The sequence below is a fragment of the Phacochoerus africanus genome, chromosome 1, assembly GCF_016906955.1.
Source record: "Phacochoerus africanus isolate WHEZ1 chromosome 1, ROS_Pafr_v1, whole genome shotgun sequence".
NCBI classification, from domain to species: Eukaryota; Metazoa; Chordata; class Mammalia; order Artiodactyla; family Suidae; genus Phacochoerus; species Phacochoerus africanus.
The window spans coordinates 148,249,145-148,273,667 of NC_062544.1; the positions used below are offsets into that span (position 1 = coordinate 148,249,145).

The window sequence follows — 24,523 nt, forward strand, 5'->3', positions numbered from 1 at the left end:
GACTCAGAAACTTAAAGCTGCACTAGAAGTAAAAATTGGTTATCTCCTCAATTATGAGGTAAGTTAATGGTACAGTATGATAGACATTTAATTTGCCCTCAACTTTTCCCCAGAAATGTCCATCTTTTCAAGCAAAGTACTCCTTTATGTTACTTTAAAAAAATTATTAATAAACTTTATTTTTTTAGAGCAGTTAGAGTCATAGCAAAACTGAATGGAAAGTACAGCCCATAAAACCTTTGCATATTCCTTTTAAAAACTTAAATTGTTAGTGATTGACCAACTTTATTCTATTTGGAATACGTAAGATAATTTTAGAGCTTTAGACTTTTAATTTAATGCCATGCCCTCTTTTAAACCACATAAAAACAGAGAATCCACACTTATTCTCACAATTCTTTCTTAAGACATACACCCATTTTTTGGGTCCAAAATGCTAGCTACCCAAGCCTTTCTTTTCATCAGATCTGTTCAAGTTTGACTAATATTTGCTGCCACCTAGAGGTAAAACTAGTTTGTTTATAGAGAGTTACCCAAAGAATGTTCCAGTTAACAGTGACTTCCACAGGAAAGGCAAAAGTGGGTGGAAGAGTTAATTCACTCATTTATGATTTTGTTGTTGTTGTTGTTGTTGTTGTTGCTATTTCTTGGGCCGCTCCTGCGGCATATGGAGGTTCCCAGGCTAGGGGTTGAATCGGAGCTGTGGCCACCGGCCTACGCCAGAGCCACAGCAACGCGGGATCCGAGCTGCGTCTGCAACCTACACCACAGCTCACGGCAACGTTGGATTTAACCCACTGAGCAAGGGCAGGGACCGAACCCGCAACCTCATGGTTCCCAGTCGGATTCGTTAACCACTGCGCCACGACGGAAACTCCTGATTTTTTTTTTTTTTTTTTTTTTGCTCTTTAGGGCTGAACCTGCGGCATATGAAAGTTCCCAGGATAGGGGTCGAATTGGAGCTGCAGCTACTGGCATACACCTGAGCCACAGCAACGTGTCTGTAACCAACACCTCACCTCATGGCAATGCCGATCCTTAACCCACTGAGTGAAGCCAGGGATCGAACCCGCGTCCTCACAGATACTAGTTGGGTTTGTTACTGCTGAACCATGATAAGAACTCGGATTTTTTATTTTTTAATTTTTTTTGCCTTTTTTTTGGGCCCTACCTGTGGCATAGGGAGAGTCCCCGGCTAGGGGTCTAATCAGAGCTACAGTTGCCAGCCTACACCACAGCCACAACAACGCCAGATCTGAACTGCGTCTGCAACCTACAGCACAGCTCACAGCAATGCCGGATCTTTAACCCACTGAGCAAGGCCAGGGATCGACCCACAACCTCATGCTTCCTAGCTGGATTCATTTCCACTGTGCCACAATGGGAAGTTCGATTTTTGATTTTTTTTAAATCATGTGTTATGTTCGACACCTCAAATGATTTTTAAGCTAGCTTAATTTTCTTGTGCTAGAAGCTTCTTAATGAGCCTAAGGGAAAGTCATTGCTATGAGCAGTATTTTTTTCTCCAAGTAAGCTGAGGAATGAGGTTTTATATGATACAAGTGTAGCTGCCACTACTTGCACTGAATTGATATTTTTATCAGGTTATATGACATTTAGGTGAAATCTGAGATCATTTCCAGTGCTTACATTCTGAGATTTCATGGCATTTGTCTCCTAAAACCTATTTTGGAAAAAAACTTGAAATATTCCAAGCACAGAGCATAGTACAGAGAATAATACATTTCCACATTCACTATCTCATTTTATCTCAAAATAACTCTAGATAAGCAAGGATGGAGAGAAGGGAAAGATTTTTTCCTGAGTGTCTACTAGGTGCTGTGCATTTTAATTTTAGACCTAGGTGTTACTCAAAGCCTTTTGAGGTCCATGTCATCAGCCTCATACACAGAAGAGGATGTCCCAAGGCCCAGGGAGGCTAAGTCACTGGCGCAAGGTCACACAGCTGGGGAGTATCAGAGCTGGGACCCACCCCGGATCTGTCTGATTTTAAAACACCTGTGTTGGAGTTCCCATCGTGGCTCAACGGTAAGGATCCCAACTAATATCTGTGAGGATGTAGGTTCCATCCTTGGCCTCAATCAGTGGTTTAAGGATCTGGCATTGCCATGAGCTGTGGTGTAGGTCACAGACGTGACTCAGATCTGGTGTTGCTGTGGCTGTGGTGTAGGCTGGCAGCTGCGGCTCCAATTTTCACATGCCACAGATGCAGACCTAAAAAGATTTAACTTTTTTTTTTTTAAAGAAGAAATTTGGAAAGAAAAGGAGTATTTAGAAATCTCCAATCACATTTATTTGCTCAAATATTAGGTTTACTAGTTATCCAACCTAAAAATGAGAAATTCATACATATACATATGAAATTAAATCATATCAAATAAAGTAAGCCTATTATTTCCAGATTTAAAGTTTTTACTGAAATAAAAATTACATACAATAAAGCAAGTATATCTAATCAGCAGAGCTTGACAAATTCTTATAAACAGATACACCCATGTATCTATCACCCTGATCACATGTTTCTGAACCTCTAAATGAGCTACACTGTTAAATTTTAAGCCGAGATGCAAAGCTAGAGTATCCTGACCTCCCACATTTATCATGAGCGACTTTATGACACAACCAAGTGTCAAAAAGATGGTACAACTCTCTCTAATTTCTTGCCATAACTGACAAAAAAAGGATCAGCATAGTGACTCTTATGGGAGACATTTCAGAACAATCCATGTATCCTCTTTTGGGCCTAAGACCACCTGACGCACAGAGAAAATTCTTCCTTGCTGGGAGATAAGTGATGGTGACTCTCTCGTATAGCTCTCAAACTATGAAAGTACCCCTTCTGAGGAAATAAACTATACCTCTGCAAGAGAAGAAACCTGATGTTTGCAAATGTGTCCAAATGTCAAGGCCTCTACACTTTTTTTTTTCCTGTTTGTTTTCATTTCTATTAAGGCTCAGGGAGCAGCCTGCCCCTACAGCCTCTCCAGCAATGTCCCAAATGGGGTGAAGGGGACTGGGACAGGACCTCACCAGTGGCCTGAGGAGAACGAAGGGGATCAGAATCACCCACCTCATAATGACCTGGTTCATTCATTTGTTCAACAAACATTTCCTGAATGCTTACAACGTGCCAGGCATTGTGCTGGGCACTGTGGGGCCAAATCCTCGCACAAAGAGTGCCCTGTGGCACCTGTGTTCTAGAAGAGAAGGTGATCTGAGGTGTGCTGACAGAGGCACTGGGCACCTCCTCTGCCATCCTCCCTGCCAAAAGGACCGACTTCGAACATGACTCATTCAGACAATAGGAGAATCTGGAGAGAGAAGGAAGGGGTAGTGGGGGTAATACCTGGGTTTTGTTTGGCAATAAATTCTGCAGGGAGTACAAGGATCAGAGGGAGTACACTAGTTTCTGGAGTTCCTCTCCTGGCATCACCAGAGATCACAGTAAGGTTGGGTTCAGAGAGGAGAGACATCTCCAAGAAGACATTCACGCACCGGTTTCTGGAGTCTTCCAGCAATGTATAAGTTATTCCAGTTGAGGAGGTCTTCAATCAAAATATTAGTGCTAATAACCCCATACTTGATAAGCTGGAAAAGAAGAGAAATGGGCATGAAAAAGAGCAAAATACCATACTGATGCTTATGCAAACACAAAATATAAGGAAACAGATTAAACTTCTAACCTGAAGAGAAGCCTGACTTCCAAAGCCACTTCTACTGCCTACTTTGTAAAAACATACACCTCCACCAAATCTTGTGCAAAGGATGAGATTCCAGACTGTTTCCTTAGGAATTCCGATGAAGTGGCCACTACTGTAGGTCAGGCTCTTAGGAGGTTAAAGCTCTTGGAGGCTATGTGTTGCCAGTCCTCGGCAGACTGGAAATTCAAAACTGGTCCTTCACCACACATGATACAGTTCATGCTTCTCATTTGAGAAATAAGAAACCTTACGCTCAGTGAGAATAAATGACACGGCCCAGGTGACACCACAAGGAGCAGAGGAAACTAGGTCCCTGCATTTCAGTCCAGTGTTGTTTTCATGACAAAGCAGAAGAAATTTTCTTTAACGTTTTTCACTGACATCCTTTACATGCTGAACTTCTCTTTCACTGTTGATTATTTCAAACATTTTTATAATTACAAAGCAACATCCAAAAATAAAACCTCTTTATCAGTGCTGAACACACGGAATTATGGTCAAGCTCATTTCCATAATAATTTGCACAAACCCTGAATGTAGTTGTTCCAGGGTATAAAATTCCATTTGCTTTAACAAGTATCTTCAGACTCACTTCACTGAACTTCAGTGTCCAAACAGCTTTCTTTCTAAAAAGTAGCTAAAGAATTTCAATTAAAAAGTATAGTCCCTTTGGCATATAATTATGCCCAAACATTCAGTTACTGCAGCTTATAATCCATTGGAAACTACTAATTAGAGATAGGCTCAGCATAATATTAATTATGGAGAAAGAACAAAGCTACGTGTTTGGCATGACTAAAGCAGACGCGGAAGCCCAGGCCAAATAATCTTCTTCCCTCCACTCTGGCCACAGGATTGCAGAGAGCCCTTTATATTTTTTTATTTTTTATTTTTACTTATTTATTTATTTATTTATTTACTTTAACTTTTTAGGGCTGCACCCATGGCATATGGAGGTTCCCAGGCTATGGATCGAATTGGAGCTGTAGCTGCTGGCCTATGGCACAGCCACAGCAACATGGGATCCAAGCTGTGTCTGCGACCTACACCACAGCTCACGGCAATGCCGGATCCTTAACCCACTAATCGAGGCCAGGGATTGAACCTGCATCTTTGTGGATACTAGTTGGGTTCATTAACTGCTGAGCCACGAAGGGAACTCTATGAGAGCCCTTTTTAAAAACAACAAAAAACATCCAATTTTTCTAGATTTCAATGTTCTTTTTTTGAGTCCTGTACATAGCATGCAGGGATCAAACCTGTGCCACAGCAGTGACAACACCAGATCCTTAACCCACTGAGCCACCAGGGAACTCTGCAGAGAGCCCTCTTTCAGTAGGCATGTAACAGCTAGGAGGTAATGGAACCCTCACGGGGTCCTGTCACAATCTAACTGCATGGCCTCAGGGAAGTCATTTCCTCTCTCTGAACCTCGGTTCCTTCATCTGCAAAACGCAGGCAGAGCAGGACTGGACCTCAACCAGAAAAAGTAAATGCATGGCCCAAAGGCTATGCAGACATCACTCATCAGTCACAGCCACTCCTGCCACGTTCAAACAGGTCTTCAAAATCCTTCTCAAGTCAGACTCCAACATCCTGCCCTTCAAAGTATGGTCCATGAACCAGTAGCACCAGCATCACCAGGGAGCTTGTAAGAAAATGCAGAACATCAGACTCCATTCCAGACCAACCGCATCAGAAGCTGCATTTCAACAAGATGCTCAGAGGACCAGTCTGCACATCAGAGTATGACTGCTCTAAGCCCTGGGCCGCATGGAGCTGAGCTGGCACAGCAGCCATCCTCAGCCAGCTATCCTCTAGAGGTATCTGATTTAGTTCCCCACTGGTCCTCTGAAACTGGGATCCTGCCCAGTTCCCAGCCACTCTCTGAGACCCTGGTCCCTTCACCCGAAAGACAGCTAGGCAGGGTTGCTTGGATGGGATCTGGGGTTCTCACCTGCTCTCCAACACCCATCATCAAATCCACCCACCTGCTGGCACCAAGAGATTCCTATCACTAGGCACCACATGCTCCCACCAACCTGTCAGATGTTCTTAATTCTCAACTTCTTTCTGGCAGTGTCTGCCCCACTGGATGGAGGAACTTAATTTCTACCCTGACCCACAACAGGCCTGCCTATGTCTCCCACTGACCAAACCAACAGTTCTCAGTGTGTTGCCCAGACCAGCAGCATCAGTATATCACTTGAAAGCTTGTTAGAAATGCAAATCCTTGTTGCTTAGAGAACAAATTAAATGTTCTTATCACGGGGCGGGGGGGGGGATGTGTAACTGCAGTGGGGCTGGATATATTGTGATCATCGGCTCACAATATATATAAATATCAAATTATTATATTGTACACCTAAAACTAACTCAATGTTACATGACCATTACCTCTCAATTTAAAAAAAAAGCAAATCCTCAGATCCTAACCTAGACCTACTGAGTCAGAAACTCTGAGGGTGGGCCCAGCAATCCGTGTGTCCAAAAGGCACTCTTAAGTGATTCTCATGTGCCCTAAAATTTGAGAACCAAAAAAATAAAGACTGTCACACCCACCACCTTCATCCAGCAGGCGTGTGAACATCCCCTGTGGTAAGAACATACATACTTAGCTGGTATTCTAGTAACAAAGGTTAATAACCACCCAGTTAAGACAAAGGCCCAAGTCACTTACCCTACCATCACACATGATCAACGGATTATAGTAAACTCCAGCGCCGTAGTTATTCTGGACAGTGCTGATAATCCTGGGCCCAAAAATTTTTAGGAAAGAGTAATGGTTCCAGTTTTTCTTCAGGTTCTTGGAATGCCATTCTACAGGGTCATCGACTGTGAACACAAAGTCCAGCATGGCCTTCTGGGTGGTGAAGAAAAAAGAATGACTTTAGTTTTTTTTTCACAGCCACACCTGTGGCATATGGGTTTCCAGGCCGGGGTCAAATTGGAGCTGCAGCTGCCGGCCAATGCCACAGCCATAGAAACACCAGGTCTGAGCCACATCTGTAAACTATGCTGCAGCTTGCAGCAATGCCAGATCCTTAACCTACTGAGTGAGGCCAGGGATCAAACCCATATCCTCAAAAAGACAATGCCAGGTCCTTAACTTGCTGAGCCACAATGGGAACCCCTGGTTTTAGTTTCAATTCCTAGAAATGTAGCACCTGGATAGAGTGGAAAGCTCTAGGAGTCTATGCCTCTGTGATTAACAGCAGACCTGGGGTTGTCATCAAAAATATAAGCAAGTCTTTGGAACCAATATGAGCTGTTTTCATCCACAAACATAACAGCAAGGCTCACCAAGTGAAGCTGTGTCAGTTTCTTCTAAATACTACACATTTTATATATAGTAGTTCTTTCTATCTTCAAAACAATCCTACAAGGTAGGTACTATTATTATCCCACTTTTATAGGAAAGGAAACCATGGTACAGATTCAATTCCTTGCCTAAGGATACACGGCTAATGAGTGGCAGACATAGCCTGGTTCCAATTTCTGTGCTGGACCACTATACTACACTGCCTTTCATCCAAATATAGTTATATGTGCTCTACTTTTCTTCCAGATCAAATAACACCACATGGACAAACTCTATAAAGTATTATGTAAAAGGAAGTAAGTTATTTTAACTCTCACCCATCGCCAACCACTCACTGAGCACCTACAATGAGCTCTGATGGGTCCTGGGAGAGAGGTAAAGAGCTTAAAGTTGACCGGGAAGAAGAGACAGACTATCACCAAAGGGTCTTGATAGTGGAATGCAAAATGCCCTAGCTGCACCCAGAATGGGGTCAGAAAGGAAGGAGAAAATTTCCTATGAGATTATATTCTTTGAGACTGAATCTCGGGTCTTAAATCTCAAATCTTGAGTCTTGAGACTTTTTGAGTCTGAGTCTTCAATAATGAGTAAGAGTAAAACTGACTTGGTGGAAGTATTAGGGGAGGCATGAGGCAGGGATGGAGCCCTGTAGAGGAAAACACCCCCATGTAGATGGGAGCTGGTTGTTCTGGGTGCGGCAGCAGTAAGGGTGAGTTGGGACATGAGCGGGCATGGTGGGAGATGGGACTGGGGAAGGAGGCCACTTGCCATGCTAAGAAACGTTCCTGCAGAAGAAAGGGAGGAGGAGAGACTAAAGGATGGGTGATCATATCCCAGGAGACTAAAGGTTACTGACTACAGCACTGAGGGCAGGTACTGATCTGGGAGAGACTTGGGTGCTGGAATCCATACTTGTTAACCTGTAGGGAACTCGGGCAAGGGAAAAGGAAGGCCCTTTTCTGGGCAGGAATTGCAGGTCTGCTCAAAGGAAAGTCTTCACCGGCAGATGAAGAGGTGGCTCTGGAATCAGGAGGCCTGCTCTGAGTTTCCCCCGATCTGATTCACAAACCAGTGGTGATACTTGAAACTTGGGATGTACATGTTCTCAAACATTTTACAATTATGTGAATGTATGTTAGAAAAAATAACTAGCCTACTATAACCTATAGTTTCTCATATGCCCTCAAGCTAAAGAAAAGTCTTACTTAAATACCGGTATAGGTAGGAAACTGGAAATCCAAGCAACGGCATAGGTAGGAAGTGAACCCGCAAAGGTTAACAAAGACTACAGCCAAGTGTCCAAATCCAGAAGGCCCTCCTGCAAACTGCACACTACCATTTCCTTTGTTTATTCAAGATGACAATAAACTGTTAGGCTGGGCCTGAATTACACCTAGCAAAAACCCAGTCCAGAACACGAGTTGCACACACAGAGAACATCTCTACCGGGACTCGTGTTCCTTTTATGTTAATTCAGTAAAAGCTCAAAAGCCTCTGAAAACCTCAGCAGGCAAATAACAGCCTCACTTAAGTGGAAAATATTTGCCTGCCTCTATTCTACTTGGCCTTGAATCTTCTCAGCAAACTTCTTTTTTTTTTTCCATTTACAGAAAAAGAAATCTACAATCTTAAGAAACACTGTACCCTCACTGCTGTTGTGCTCAGTCAGCTTTGAAGAATAACAATGTCTAATCCTAAACACTCTCGCTAAAAGTCCTGAGGCTGGGCGAACAAACTGGCCACTGACTCTTGCTGTAGTTAGTCACTGCACCTGCCCTGACCCTCCATTCAGCCCACCAGCTTCCTAAAGTCCAGAGAAGTATTTCGTATTTTCTCTTTACAGACAGAGTCGTGACTCTCAAGCTTGGCTGCGTATTAGAATCACCTAGGAAGTTTTTAAAAATTCCTGAAGCCCAGGGCTTGACCCAGACCAATTAAATCTGAAATCTCCGTAAATGGTACCCAGAACATCAGCATTTTTTTAAAGCTTCCCAGAAAACTCTAATGTTCACGCAAGCGTGAGAACACTGGCAAATACTTATTTTCCTTTCTTCCATCCTGCCCCGGCACCAGCTTTTCCCTCCGCTAACTGCAGCTCCTGCTCTAGACCGAAGTGGACTCCTACGGAACCTTCAAAACTCGGCTCACGCTGTCTTTCTACCAGAAGCACTTTCGTACGATTTGTATTTCGCTAGTTAGTGCGTGGAATGCGCAGAGCAGACAGGAGAGCTCTAGAGGGACTGAAGGCAAAGGAAAGTAGTGAGAATACTCTGGCGTGGGGCTGGCCCGGGCTCACCTTCTGGTCTGAGCTGGGCCCCGCCTGGCGGTACACTCCAGAACCGTAGGCGAAAGCCAGGCTCAGCTCTTCGGGGAAGTGAGACAGGATCTTGCGGAAGGTCACCCCGGAGCTTTGCAACGCCTGCAGCGCCATGGGGCCGGGGCTCAGCGACAGGGACCCTTGGCGGGGAGGGGAGCGGAGCTCAGCGGGGCGAGGAACTGATACCCGCTAAGGGTGGGAGATGGAAGTCGAGGACTGGTCAGATCAGGAGAAGGCTGAGGCTGGGGGCAGGAAATGGCGTGGCCGGCAGGGACTCGCGGGGGTACTCCAGTCCGGGAGCAGGCTGGAGAACACCTACTAGAGAGCCAGGTGGGCGCTGGCCCAGCCGGTCCAGCGGCCACGTGGGCCACGCCTCCCTCACGCACACGTGCTCCATCTTGGGATGGCGCAAGAGCGGACACCCGCCAGTGGATGGCGACGCGAAGCCTTCGCAGAGACCCCTGGTGGCGGGAGGAGCGGGCTGCAGGCTGGCCGCCTGGGATTTGTCTTGGGTGGGGAAGAGTGACAGCTGATTGAACTGTTTTTGAGCCTTAAAAGTACTTTTTTGTTCTTGCCTCAAACCACATTTAAAAAATGGGTATAAGATCATGGTGTAGCGTTTAAAAAGGTCTTTTTGATGGGGTGAAATGCACATAACATAAAAACATATGCTTTACAATTCGGTGGCATTTAGTACACTTACAGTGTTGTGCAACCATGGTCTTCATCCAGCTCCAAAACTGCAGAACATTTTCAAAGCTTAGGAAGACACAAATAAGATTAAAATCATGCCCAATCCCACCATCGAGAGATTATCACTGTTAAGATTTGGTTGTGCTTTCTGCCCATTAAAGCCCTCCTTCAAACACGATAACAGGCATGAACGTGCTCCATAAATGGTAAAAATCAAACAAAAAACTGCACCAAGGGTCTCTGATGTTTGTATTGAATTTTAATGGGGTGGAGAGCCTTTGGTCCTTTGCCTTGTGGATTGGACTCACAAAAGGGCATATTAAATGCAGTTTCTGGTGGAAACAGGATCCCAGGTGAGAGCTTGCCTCTTTGTGTACAATTAGAGAAACTTGCTCGGGGCCACAGGGCCATTCAGGATGTAGTATGACCTCCTGGACAGAGACTTTTCAGATATCCTTTCCTTCTTCCCTGATGTACATGGCCTCTCAACCATAACAGAGTAGTAATAGCTAAATTTGGGTAATGTTGAACCATTTCCCAGGCATTTTTTCATGGGTTCCCTCTACTGCCTTGTGGAAGGAGGTGATTGCCTTCATTTCACAGATGAAGAAGCTAAGTGTTGGAGAAAACAATGTGCTTGGGATCACATCAGCCTGTGGCAAATCTGGAATGAAAATGCTGGCTCCACAGCTTAGAATTCTACTCTGTCCTTGAACCGTTTTGAGCAGGAAGCTGTCAAGGCTCAAATGTTGGCTCGGATCAGAGTGGGGAAAGAAGAGGCAGGGACCAGTTAGGAAGCCATTACCATAGTTTCACTGTGAATTAAATTGCCTGGCCTGGGGTGATAGAGGCAGGACTGGGATTAATTCAATTGAAAAATGATTATTGGAATTCAAACTCTGGATAAGTGCTGAGGATTTGAGATGACTAGAACAAGGCTGCTCCTGGCAGGCTCGTAGGAGACAGACAAGCAAACCCAGCATGTAATGTGCAGTGATAAAGCTGGACACCCAGTGTCCTGCAGGACCTGTCATGAGGGCAGTCAATCAGCTCTGGCTGTGCAGGGAGAGACCAGAGGAGATTTTGCAGGTATGTCATCTGAGCCAGACCTTGAAGGATGGGTAGAAATTTATCAAGCAGAAGATAGATGGGGGATATTGCCAAGGAAGGATAAGATAATAATAATAGGAAGGAAGGAAGGAAGGAAGGAAAAGCTTGAGACTAGAAAATAAACAATTGTCTCCTTAACCCACTGAGCGAGGCCAGGGATTGAACCCATGTCCTCATGGATACTGGTTGGGTTCGTTAACCACTGAGCCATGATGGAAACTCTTAGTCTCAAGCACTTTGTAACTCTTCTCATCATTCCAAAGATCCCCATGACGAGTTCTCTTAGACCATATTTTTTTTTTTTTCTTTTTAATGATTCTTTTTAGGATTGCACCTATGGCTTATGGAAGTACCCAGGCCAGGGGTTGAATCGAAGCTGCAGCTGAGGGCTATGCCACAGCCACAGCAACAACAGATCGGAGCCACAGCTATGGCAATGCTGGATCCCTAAGCCGCTGAGCAAGGCCAGGGATGGAACCCGCATCACAGAGACAATGTAGGGTTCTTAATCTGCTGAGCCACAATGGAACTCCTAGACTATCATTTTTCACATGAGGAAATGGACCATCTAAAAGGAAAAGGAAATTTCCTCATGTCCCCCAGTTTGGAGTGTGTTGAAGTTTGTATATGAACCCAGGGCCCCTGAACTCCAAATGCCAAGCTCTTTTTTTAAATGTCATTTCACTTAAAAAAAAAGTTTATTGAAATATAGTTGATTTACAATGTGCCAATTTCTACTGTATAGCAAAGTGACTCAGTTATACATATATATATATATTCCTTTGTGTATTCTTTTACATTATGGTTAATTACAGGATATTGAATATAGTTCCCTGTGCTATACAGTAGGACCTTGTTATTTGTCCATCCTGTGTATAACAGTTTGCTTCTCTTAATCCCAAACTCCCAATCTATCCCTCTTCTACCAGCCTCCCCTTTGGAAACCACAAATCTCTTCTCTATGTCTGTGAGTCTGCTTTTGTTTCATAGATATGTTGGTTTGTGTCATATTTTAGATTCTACGTATAAGTAATATCATATAGTATTTGTCTTTCTCTTTCTGACTTACTTTACTTAGTATGATAATTTCTAGGTTCATCCATGTTACTGCAAATTGGCATTGTTTCATTCCCTTTTTTTTTGTCTTTTTATGGCCGAACCCATGGCATGTGGAAGTTTGCAGGCTAGGGGTTGAATTAGAGCTGTACCTGCTGGCCTGCACTACAGCCACAGCAACACGGGATCCGAGCCATGTCTGCAACCTACCCCGTAGCTCAAGGCAATGATGGATCCTTAATCCACTACGCAAGGCCAGGGATTGAACCTGCATCCTCATGGACGCTAGTCAGATTTGTTTCTGCTGAGCCACGATGGGAACTCCAACATGTATCTTTTCAAATTAGAGCTTTGTCTGGGTCAAAGGCCAACCTTTACCTCCTTGTTCTGGCGCTCTCTAAAGTGGGTAGCTTGTAAGGCAAGAGAGAGAAATGGGAAATCAGCTGGTTTTACTCCATCAGCCAAGGTTGAGGAGCAGCAGCTTTTGCCACCTAGAGGCTAGAATGAGAACAGCAGAAGAGAATCACTGTGCCTGGGTGAACACAGACTTTCTGGTTCATTCTGACTAAATACCATCCTTCCCAGATTGCCAGAATCTGATATACACTCAGCATGAAATTACACTAAAACCTTTCGCCTAAAGACAGTGAATAAATCTCTGCCAGAATGTTTCTTTTATTCTTTACTTGAGGAAATAATTCAGCTTTTTTTGTCCCCCCCTTTTCAAAAGTACTCCATATTCATAAAAATGTAAACCTTACAAAAATATGTATGCCATCCCCGGAGATCTCCCCTGGTGCTCTTTGGTACATATATATCCAGATACTTTTCCTATGAATATATTAACATTGAAAACCTTTTAAAATGGAAGTATATGATAAGACATTCTTTTGCAATTTGCTTCCCCACCCCCCCACTTAAAATAGCAGGAACAGAAGTTCCCATTGTGGCTCAGCAGAAATGAACCTGACTAGGATCCATGAGGATGCAGGATTGATCCCTGGCCTCGCTCAGAGGGTTAAGGATCTGGTGTTGCCCTGAGCTGTGGTGTAGTTCACGGATGCACCTCAGATCTGGCATTGTTGTGGCTGGGGCATAGGCTGGCAGCTGCAGCTCCAATTCGACCCTTAGCCTGGGAACTTCCATGTGCCACAGGTGCGGCCCTAGAAAAAAAATAGCAGGAGCATCTTTTCATGTGATAACACCTAGATATATCTCATTTCATTTATTAGCAAAATTTTCTAAAATATGGATATGGCGTCATTTGTTTAAATATTTTCATGTTGATGGATATAAATTATTTCCATTTTTCACATGTGCAAGCACCCTTGTACCTAGAACTTTTGTACACGTGCAAGGATATGTGCAAGTATTGCTATAAAGTTGATTCCAAAACATTGCTAAAGTCTCCTCTGAATAAATGTACCAATTCACACTTCCACCAACGGGGTTCAGCCCTGGATATAAATAAAGATTCTACAATGTTTCTCCATTTTTCTCCCTTGCAGGCTTTCACACATAATTATCAGTAATTTTCATTTTCATAAACACTTTCCTTTCTGATAATGCAAAAGCACCAGCTGGAAAGTTCTGTCACGTTCCTGTGAGCATTTTGCCTCTCCCCAGAAAGAGGCAGAAGCAACATAGCAGAGAACACATTTGTATTCTTCAGCAGAACTCTCCCCGTTCCTAGCAGCTCATCCACTTCCTTTTAAATTACCGTGGCTTGCTAAGTTAGGGGCTATTATAATACCCTAGTGCCCTATATAATCACTTTAGGGTTCTATTGGAAACTCATACCAATGAAATAAAAGTGTCAGAGAGCCATTTTAAAATATATATAAATGCCACTTGATTTGAGTAATGTTGGACCCCATTTTTTTCTGATTGATCCAGCTGTTGGCTTTGTATTCTTCAACAGTGACCTTATCAGGCTAGGTTTCACTAGGAGAGTGTTCACCTATTCCTTTTTCTAAAAAGCCCTGTAAAATTTCTACAACTTTTATGTCTTGGTTTTTCTTCTAATCAGTATTTAAATAAAGGCCATAAAATGTATGAGAAAAGAAAACCCAGGTTCCATGATTCTTACAATTAACCACATTTTCAGCTGCTCTGCTAATTGAGGTAAAGGAGAGGGGTCTTGATCTCTGTCTCATCATGGGTGGGTCACTCTGCCACATCTGTACATTCTTAGCTGATTGATGTGTCATAACTGGGCCAGACTGAGAGCATCTGTAATACATCTTTAGTCTCTCATCAGTGTGATGTATTCATTCCACACATATTTTATGAGCGTATGTATATGCCACGCACTGGCTAGACCCTGGATCTGTAACAGTGAAAAAAAGAGGCATGGTCGCTGCCTTCTTAAAGTTTATAATCTACTGTGGTCACACCCTGTGTAACCTTTGAAATAAATTTCTATCACAGAAACTGTATTTATTAAGTGTAACTCCATTTCTACATCTGCAGAACTGTTGGGGTTAAGAGTATGGCCACCAGGTTAGCAAAGCTATTTCTGCTCCTACCTTTTTTTTGTTTTGAGAGGTGTAACTCCATTTGAGAGGTGTAACTCCGTTTATTAAGTGTAACTCCATTTCTACATCTGCAGAACCCTTGGGGTTAAGAGTATGGCCACCAGGTTAGCAAGCTATTTCTCCTGCTACCCTTTTTTGTTTTGAGAGGTGTCTCCATTTGGCTTCTTTCTGTTACACATAACATGTCTGCATACACAGTAGCTTAAAATAAATTTAGGGGTTAAGTAGTCTTCAGACCCAGAACAAGGCTCTGGTTCCATTTTTCTCCTCTTCTCTAGGTTCTAGCCTTCTCTATATTGGCCTCTTGGTTTCAAAATGGTTGCTGGTATTAACTGAACCAACATGCTTCCCCACTACATGTTTGGTGGGACAGATCAAAACTCTCTCCATCCCCCTTATTATTTTCAGCCTGACTGGGTCACTTGCCCACCTGATTGGCTTGAGCCTGGGTACCTGAACCAATCACTAGCAAGGTGGACTGTCTCTGTCTAATAGATGGTCTCCTGGAGCTGAGAGGGGTATCAGCTTCCCCCTTCCTGGGGGAGAAATAAATCTCTGGGAGAGAAACAAGATCTGCTAGTAAGGATCCAACAATTGCACTTCTGGGTATATACCCAAAGAAAATGAAATTAGGATGTTAAAGAGATACCTGCACTCCCATGTTTACTGCAGCTTTATTCACAATAGCTGAGATAAGAAAATAGCTGAAATGCCTGTCAACAGATGAATAGTTAAAGATGATGTTGTTTATAAATATATATTGCACAATGGAAAATTATTCAAGCATGAGAAAAAAGGAAATCCTGCCATTTGTAGCAACACAGATGGACCTTGAGGACATCATGCTAAGTGAGATAAGCCAAACATAGAAAGACAAATACTTTAGGATATTGCTTATATGTGGAATCTTAAAAAGGCAAACCCATAAAAACAGAGAGTAAAATGGTAGTTACCAGGAGCCGGGGGGTGGGGAGTCAGAGAGATGCAGTTAATGCACAGTACAGTGAGTACTATGTACAACAATGCTGGTATCATAATCATTAGACTTACTAAGAGACTAGACCTTAGTTATTCCAACCACAAAAAAGAAATGATAATGATGTGACAAGCTAGAGATGCTTAACTCTCAGTACCATCACACTAAAATATATCAGTGTATCAAATCAACATGTTGTACGCCTTAAATTTATTTATTACTGTAGTATAGTTTGTCCTGACTGATACAGTAGGGCAGTGGTTTTCAGGGTCGTCAAACCAGCAGCTTCAGCACTGCCTTGTTAGATGCAAATTCTCTGGTCCTTACCCAGGCCTGCTGATATAAAATATCTGGGTGGGGTGGGGTGGGATAGGCAGGGTAGCAGAACCCAGGGTCCTGCGCTTTAACATGCCTTTAGGTGATTGTGTCACAGGCTATGTTTTGAGAACCACTAATTAAGGGCATCAACAGTGTCAAGAATGGCTGTCTAGTCTTCTCAGCTGCTGTGTAGCGACTGTCATGTTCCTCCTCTCCTCCCCCAGCCACCGGGACTGACTCCAGTTGTCTTAGAACCTGAACACATTATTGCTTCAATTGCAATGATATTTTGCCTGCCTTGGGTACTGGGCTCATTCAGAAATGACCTCCTTCTCTCCTTCTCCAGCTGAAGGTGATGCAGCCCTTGTTCAAACTGCTGTGCCCTTTGCTGGCTCTGAAGTGCCTCCCCAGTTAGCCACCATGCTGACACTCCCCCTCCCCGGCACCAGGAGCAGCTGTTCCATAAGCAGCTTGAACCCATCCCTTCCTCCTCTATAAAAATTATAACTGATGACATATTAGTCATCCTAAAGACCGATAATCCCGGTCTAGTCTACAGGAGAGAAACCTGATGATTTTTGTTGCTCCAGGCAGGTTTTTTTTTTTTTTTTTTTTTTTGGTCTTTTTAGGGCCGTACCTGAGGCATATGGAGGCTCCCAAGCTAGGGGTCCAATGGAAACTGTAGTCGCTGGCCTACACCAGAGCAACAGCAACACGGAATCTGAGCCACAGCTTCAACCTACACCACAGCTCATGGCAACACTGGATCCTTTGTGGGCAGGCTTTTGGAGGGTAAAATAATAATTTGTTTGTTTTCTTTTTTGGCTGCCCCTAGGCATATGGAGTTCCTGGGCCAATGATCAGATCTGAGTTGCAGTTGTGACCTAAGCCACAGCTGCAGCAACACCAGATCCCTAACCCACTGTGCTGGGCTGGGAATGGAACCTGTGTCCCGTTGCTCCCAAGACGTGGCCAATCCCGTTGCACCACAGAGAGAACTCCAAGAATAATTGTATTAGGCTTTACTTGGAAGTATTGAAAGTAACCAGAGGATCTTTTTTTATTATAACATTTGGAGTTGACAGGGGTCCTAAGACTCCAAGCTAGGAGTAGGTCTGATTTGGTCCTTCCCACCTCATTTTTAAGATGAAGCCACAAGGTTTAGGGAGGTGCATTGGCCTGCCTTCCTAGTGTCTCCAAATTTACCATCAGTGGCTTCAGTGTTTTTTTTTTTTTTTTGTCTTTTTGTCTCTTTGTCAATTTTCTAGGGCTGCACCCGCAGCATACAGAGGTTCCTATACTAGGGGTCTAATTGGGAGCTGTAGCCAGCAGGCTAGACCACAGCCACAGCAACGCCAGATCCAAGCCGCACATGCAACCTACACCACAGCTCACGGCTGGATTCCTGACCACTGAGCAAGGCCAGGGATTGAACCTGCATCCTCATGGATATTAGTGGGGTTCATTAACTACTAAGCCATGACGGGAACTCCTTTGATTCATCTTGAGTTAGTTTTTGCATATGACGAGGTAGGGTTCCATCTTCATTCTTTCACATATGGATACTCAGTCATTCTGGAGCTATTTGTTGAAAAAACTGTTCATTGTTCATTGAATTATCCTAGCACCCTGGTAAAAAAATCAGTTGATTATAGATGTAAGGGTTTATTTCTGGACCATCATTTCTATGCCATTGATCCATGTGTTTATTCTTATGCCAAGATAACACTGACTCTTTTCTTTTGTCTTTTTAGGGTCTCACCCAATGCATATGGAAGTTCCCAGGCTAGGGGTCTAATTGGAGCTGCAGCCACCAGCCTATGCCACAGCCACAGCAATGCCAGATCTGAGCCATGTCTATGATCTACACCGCAGCTCACGGCAACACCAGATCCTTAACCCACTGAGCAAGGCCAGAGATCGAACCCACATCCTCATGTATACTAGTTGGGTTTGTTACCACTGGGCCACATGGGAACTCCTGATTTTTTTAAAAAAGTTTTTAACTTTATTGTTAGATCAGTGGGGAGTGACCAGTTTTAAACAGGAAAGTGACACAGTCACATTTGCAGGTTATTTGTATTTTACCACGCCTGCTGCATGTGGAATTTCCCAGGCCATGAACCGGAGCTGCTGCAGAGACAACCCTGGATCCCAAACCTGCTGTGCCACAGTGGAACTCCCAAGGACCACACTGTCTTGATTACTATCGCTTTGTTTATTCTTGATCCCTGGAGTTCCTGCATGAATTTTAGAATCACCTATTTAATTTCTGTGAGGAAGTCATCTTGGATTTTCATAGGGATTGCATTGAATATGCAGGTCAATTTGGGGAGTCCTGATTATTTCACAGAATCTGGCATATATTGAGGTTGAGACCAGCACAGAGAGAATAAGGAAGGCTGCCCTGAGTGTCAGAGGTGACCTCTGAAAGGAGCTTGAAGGACAAAGAGAATTTAGCCAGGAGAAGGGCAAGGGGAGAGAGAAGCATTTAGACAGGTAAGCATGTACAGAGCTTGGTGTGTGTGTGTGTGTGTGTGTGTGTGAGAGAGAGAGAGAGAGAGAGGATGAGAGGTGAGGAACATAGAGATAAAGGACAGAGAGACAGAGTGAGACAGAAGGAGAAAGAAGAGACATAGAAGAATCAAGAGGGAAAGATTTAAGAAGGTGGTGGGAGAGAGGAAGAGGGTGAGAGATGGGAGAAGGGAGAGGTGAGACAGAGACAGGGAGAGATTGAAAGACACATTGAGACTGAGAGGCAGGGTGGGGATGGGAGATGAGAATTAAGGAAGTGCAGGTAGCTCAGTCCTGTGGAGCAAGGGCCATAAGGACTGAGAGATGAGTCTGGGGAGAGTGCAAAGTGAATCATGAAGGGCTTCTTAAAGCAAGCTGAGCCATCTCTCTCTTTCTGGGATCAGGACTCTGTTCTTGACCTTGTCCCCACGTGCCCTGACTCTAACAGGGTCTCCAGTTAACAGGGTCAGCTCAGACCCTGTGTCCAACAATTCTCAAAATATTTGTGAATTTACTTTTCCCCAGAGAACAAGTCTTGGATTGAATGGCTGGGAGGTGATTACTGTGTGTACTGACCGTGGTGCTGAATGGGTCCTTTCTCCAGGGGACCTCATGCTATTTAGCCAGTGAAATCTAGGTTCAGAAACTGTCTCAGGTCTGTAACTGGGTAGAGGATCAGGCTGTTTCTTAAGACAACTGCTCCAAGTCTCCAGACCTCCCCTCCCTGATTTCCTGTGATGTTTCAGTGTGCCCGTCTGTTCTGTCTTTGGACGTCGTGCACTATTAACCAGCTCTGTGGATCAGGCCCCTAGGCTGCTGCTCCAACCCTGCTGTTCACTGTGATAATTGCATCCAGCTGGCTTCTGGTGATCAAGTGCCACCACCTGGCCTCCACTGTGGGTCCTATCCTCTCCATAGCTATCAGTGAGCTGAGGTTTTATCACTCTTTCCTAATGTCGGCCCTTGCTTATGGAGGAGATCCATCCCTCATTCAATTGTTAGTGATGCTAGTATTCTTCTCACCAACCCATGCTTTACAGCCTTAGATGGTGTGGCCTCTGGGTCTTCCTGTGACACACAGTCATCTTCGGTCTGTCATAGTGTATCCACTTTTCTGAGCATTTTAATACCTTCTCCCATGGTCAGCTGTGGCAATTGCAACTTCACATAGCATGGGCCATCAATCTCCCCATGCTTTTAGGAACCATCCTAAGAGGAAGTTTTTGCAGCATCTTGTGGGGTTCTATGCCAGCACATTAATTCCTAAGTTTTGGGAGAGTGCTTGGAAATCAACCAGCTGTCCAGAATCCAAGGCCATATTCCTTTTTTTTTCTTTTTTTTGTCTTTTTAGGGCCACACCCATGGCATATGGAAGGTTCCATGCTAGGGGTCGAATCGGAGCTGCAGCTGCTGACCTACACCACAGCCACAGCAATGCCAGATCCTTAACCCACTGAGTGAGGCCAGGGATCAAACCTGCATCCTCATGGATACTAGTCGGGTTTGTTACCACTGGGCCACAATGGGAACACCTCCAATGCTATATTCATGATCAGAAACCTTCTTAATCAAACATCCTTGAATCCTATCCTACACGTAACCCCCTGGCTCCTGCAGATACATGCTCACCAGGTCTTACACCTCTTTGCAGGTATAGCCCCTTGGCTTCCTGACCAGGCCCACCATGTCACCTAGCAATAGGTCTGGTGGCCAGGAGAGAAGGTGGGGTACATCCTCAATGGGGCTACCTGTCTTGTTGGGGAGAGGCCTCTCTGTGGTTTCCAAGCAAGTGGGTAAGGAGTGCTAGCCCTCAACAAGAGGGGTAGACTACTTACATTGACTCTGGGCTTTTTGAGGAGGTCTGGACCAGATGCCCCCTTTCCAAGTGTGAGAGGCCATTTTTCCCCTGCAGGGCACTGCCCTTGACTTGACAGATCTTCTCTGACTTAGCAGTTCATCTCTCTGGAGCTTGGCCACTCTGGCTCCTGCCTCTGGGGCCTGGTCTTCAACCCTCTGCCCTCCTGCTGCAGAAGATACCTCTGCCTCTTTGTCAGATACCTCGAGGGCCTTTGGCTGTCACAGATGGCTTTCAATTGCCTGTTGATCCAGCAGCTTTTCATGATCCCCATTAAAAGCAACAGTGCTGTGATGCAATAACCATCTGTGGTGGGTTGAACTGTGGTCCCCAAACATAGTCTGCCCCAAATCTCAGAAAGATCATACTTGGTAACAGAATCTTTACAGATATAATTAAGGGTCTAGAGATGAGTTTGTCCTAGATGCAGGGTGGCTCTAAATCCAGTGACTAGTGTCCTTGTAAGAGAAAGGAGTGGGAGGGAGTTCCCACTGTGGCACAGTGGGTTAGGAATCTGACTGCAGCAGCTTGAGTTGCTGTGGAGGTGAGGGTTTGACCCCCTGCCCAGTGCAGTGGGCTAAAGAATCCAGCATTGCTGTACCTGTGGCATTGGTCTCCTTATGAGAGAAAGGAAAGAGGGTTTTTTTTTTTTTTTCTTAACTGCCTCACTTGTGGCATATGGAAATTTCCAGGCTACAGGTCCATTCAGAGCTGCAGCTGGAGACCTGCACCAAAGCTCACTGGCAAGGGCAACACCAGATCCTTAACCTACTGTATGAGACCAGGGATCAAACCTGCGTTCTTCGAGAGATCACCTGGGGATCTTAGCCTGCTGAGCCACAACAGGAACTCCCAGGAGAGGGAGATTTGAGAGGCAGAGGCAGAGAGAAGGCCCTGTGAGGATGGAGGTGGAGATTGATGCCCCCAAAGCTGGCAGTGGCCAGGAGGCCATGAAGAGAGAAGCCCAGGACAGACTCCCCAGAGCCTCCAGAAGAAACCCATCCTGCTGACACTTTGATTCTGGACTCTGGCCTCCAGAACTAGGACAGAATTTATTTCTGTTGTTTCAAGCTGCCAACTTTGTGGTTATTTGTTACCACAGCCCTAGGAAACAAATGCTCGGCCCAGTCCCATTGACCTCCTGGCCCCGACCCCCTCATCCATGAGCGCTTCTTGCCCACCTGACTCACAGCTCCCGCTCATGGGGCCCTTCTGCCAGCACGCGTGGTCCCAGTTCACCACGGGTGAGGGTTTAACAATTGGACCATCATCATCTTGTGCCATGGCTGACTGTGCCCCGCCTACCGTTAGTGACAGGTTTCTCCCTGGCGAGTGATCTTGCTCCAAACCAGCATCTGCCACCTGCTTTCAGAGACTCCTCCTGATGCCAGCAATCATAGCTGGGGCTTTCTGTAAGCGGTGCTGAGATGGGATGTGGCATGCAGGATACTTCGTAGAGATTACTATTGTGGGAGGGAAAGGGAGGAAGATGGGTTGGGCGTGTCTGTAGTGCACCTGAGAGGAGACCTTGGCAGCCCCATGAGGGCTGCGCTGTGGTGAGCGAAACCGATCTGGATCCCTCCCACCCCCTGCCGCATTCAGTGTCTGTATGGAGACGCGCCCTGAAGCCGAGGGTGCAGGAGCTGACAGCTGGGACGACAGGTCCTTCCTATACCAGGCGCCTGGGCATCTCCCTTCTGTGACCACCTTCAGCATAAAAGTGAAATGAAGTCTTATCCTCATGAAGAAAGGAGGACTCTGAGGCTGAAAAAGGCTAAGTAACCAGCCCACTGTTAGTAACCAGCAGAATCAAACTACGAAAATCCAAGAAAGAAGGAAACTGAGGCTGAGAGCGACTATGTGTCAGGCACTTTAGAAAATGTCCTATTTACTTTGTCTTAGTTTCCTCATAAACAACCTCAAAAGCCATCCATCTCTTTATCTAATTTTAGAGAAAAGGAAACTAGAGCTCAGAGGAGTTAAGTATCTCACTCAGGGTCAAGTGTTGGTAAGAGATGAGAAGAGAGACAGACCTTGAACCTAAGTCTGTGTGATTCTATAACACTTTAGAAGCCAGGAGGAAGCATTGTCTCTCAAGTTCTTACAGTCAACATTCCAGAGAGAAGCATACCATAATTAGCTCCAGTTCAATGATTATCTGGTAGAAGGCAAAATGTGTTTCTAGTCTTTATTTAGAACAACGGGATTGCAGGCAAATCTGAATCAGAGACATCATCTGGAAGCCTTGCAGGAGGCTCCTTGCTGGAAAATTTGGTTCCTTCTTGGATGATGTGGAATAGGATGAGTGGTTAGTCACAACCTATGACAAGAAAACAAGACTGGCTTCTTGGAAAAAGCTAGAAAAGATGGGGCTTAAAAAAACAAAAATAAAAACACTGACAGTTTGTGGTGAGAGAATCCTGGTGCTGGAGTCAACAGCCTTGGATTTTTAAAATAATTTTCTTTCCAATTATAAAAGTAATTTATGTTTATTACATGATAATACTGAACAGCAAATAGAAGGAAATTACAATCATTTAGATGCCTACCACACTGAGATAATCATTGCTGACATTTTATGCTGAACCCTCTAGTCTTTTCTCTTATGAATAACTACTGATATATTGAATTCATTTAAGTAAAAAATATATAATTATATGCCTTATAGGTTTTATTTTACCAATATGGGACCATAGTGTATAAACTGGTTCTTTTTTTAAGAGCAACTCTTTCTTATTAAAAAGCAACACATGTTCATGGAAAGATGTGGAAAATATAGAATTTTAGAAAGAAGAAAATAAAAGGTCCCTGTAGTGCTATTTGTTGTGTTTTAACCTAATACTTTTTAAGTTAGAGCTAAAATGGAGCTCTTTTTTTTAAAAAAAATTGTGACATAATTGATGTAAAACATTACATTAGTTTTAGGTGTACAACATAATGACCTCATATGTGTATATACTGTTAAATCATTACTAGAGTAAGTTTAGCTGACATCCATCACCAAAGTTACAAATATTTTTTTCTTGTGATGAGAACTTTTAAGATCTACATTCTTAGCAATTTTCAAAAATAACATACGGTATTATTAGCTATAGTCACTGTGCTGTACATTACATCCCTAGGACTTATAAGCGAAAGTTTGTACCTTTTGACCTCCTTCATTCATTTTGCTCATCCCCCCTCACAGGATCCCAGTATTCAGTTCAGTCCACTACTCCCTATATAAGCAAAGGCAAATTCTCAATCCTCTCTCTAAGTCTCAGTTTCTTTAGCTGGAAAATGGGAATTATGTCAGTGTCTCTCTCACAAGATTGCTGTGAACAAGGCAGGAAAAGCACTTGTTTTAGTGCCTGGTACTTTGTACGCAATCAAATGTCTGAGTTGTTGCAGATACAGTCATTAGTCATTATTATAAGAGGAGAAAATATTTAAAATAATAACCACTTTTTTCCCTTAGTATATTTTCAATTCCTCCTCAACCCCTTCCCAACCCACTTCATCTCTTCATTGAGCCATCAGCCAAGCAATCATTTTCAAACTGTACCTTGTGTCTGCATTGCCTAGAGGGCTGGTTACAACAGATTGCTAAGCAGAAGCTCTGGAGTTTCCCACTTGTAGGCCAGGGTGGGGTACTTGCTACTTGTACCAGGAGCAAGTTCCCTGGTTATGCGTTTACTGATAATTACCTTGAGAAGCAGGGGGCTACATTATTCTGGGACCTCTTATCCCAGGGAGGCAAACTGTTGGTAGAGAAAAGGAGTTTGGAGTTCCTGGCTTTTGAGTCCCCAAAGCCTAGACTTTCAAGGGAATGAAAAGAACTCAGGGCATGTGCACTACATTGGAGAGAACAATTCGAGGACTCCAATCAATGCCTCTTGTCCTCAAAACTGCAGAATGTAACCCCACCAACTTGATTCCTTAGTTTTCTTCTCTTGAACCTCTGACCTGAATGTGGGTAGGCGTTACAGACAGAGAGAGCAAGAGGAAGCAGAGTTTGTGGGTTTGAACCCAGAATAACCCTGTGGACAGGAGCTGAGCCAGCTTCTGCTCACCATCCAGCTTCTGCCTGCAAGAACACTGTCCTCCACTTGCCATCAGGAGCA

At 44.2% G+C, this 24,523-nt stretch overlaps 1 protein-coding gene across 1 annotated transcript in view; it reads right to left on the bottom strand.

Annotated features, from left to right (window-relative positions):
- TAMM41 (TAM41 mitochondrial translocator assembly and maintenance homolog) overlaps positions 1 to 9,747 on the bottom strand; it is a 60,760-nt gene extending 51,013 nt beyond the window's left edge. Inside the window, exons 1-3 of the mRNA XM_047781034.1 lie at positions 9,341 to 9,747; positions 6,403 to 6,585; positions 3,517 to 3,609 (exon numbers count right to left, since the gene is read on the bottom strand). Of these exons, the coding sequence (XP_047636990.1) occupies positions 3,517 to 3,609; positions 6,403 to 6,585; positions 9,341 to 9,475 (411 nt within the window). The 5' untranslated portion in view covers positions 9,476 to 9,747. The remainder of the gene's footprint in view (positions 1 to 3,516; positions 3,610 to 6,402; positions 6,586 to 9,340) is intronic.
- Positions 9,748 to 24,523: the final 14,776 nt, after the last annotated feature.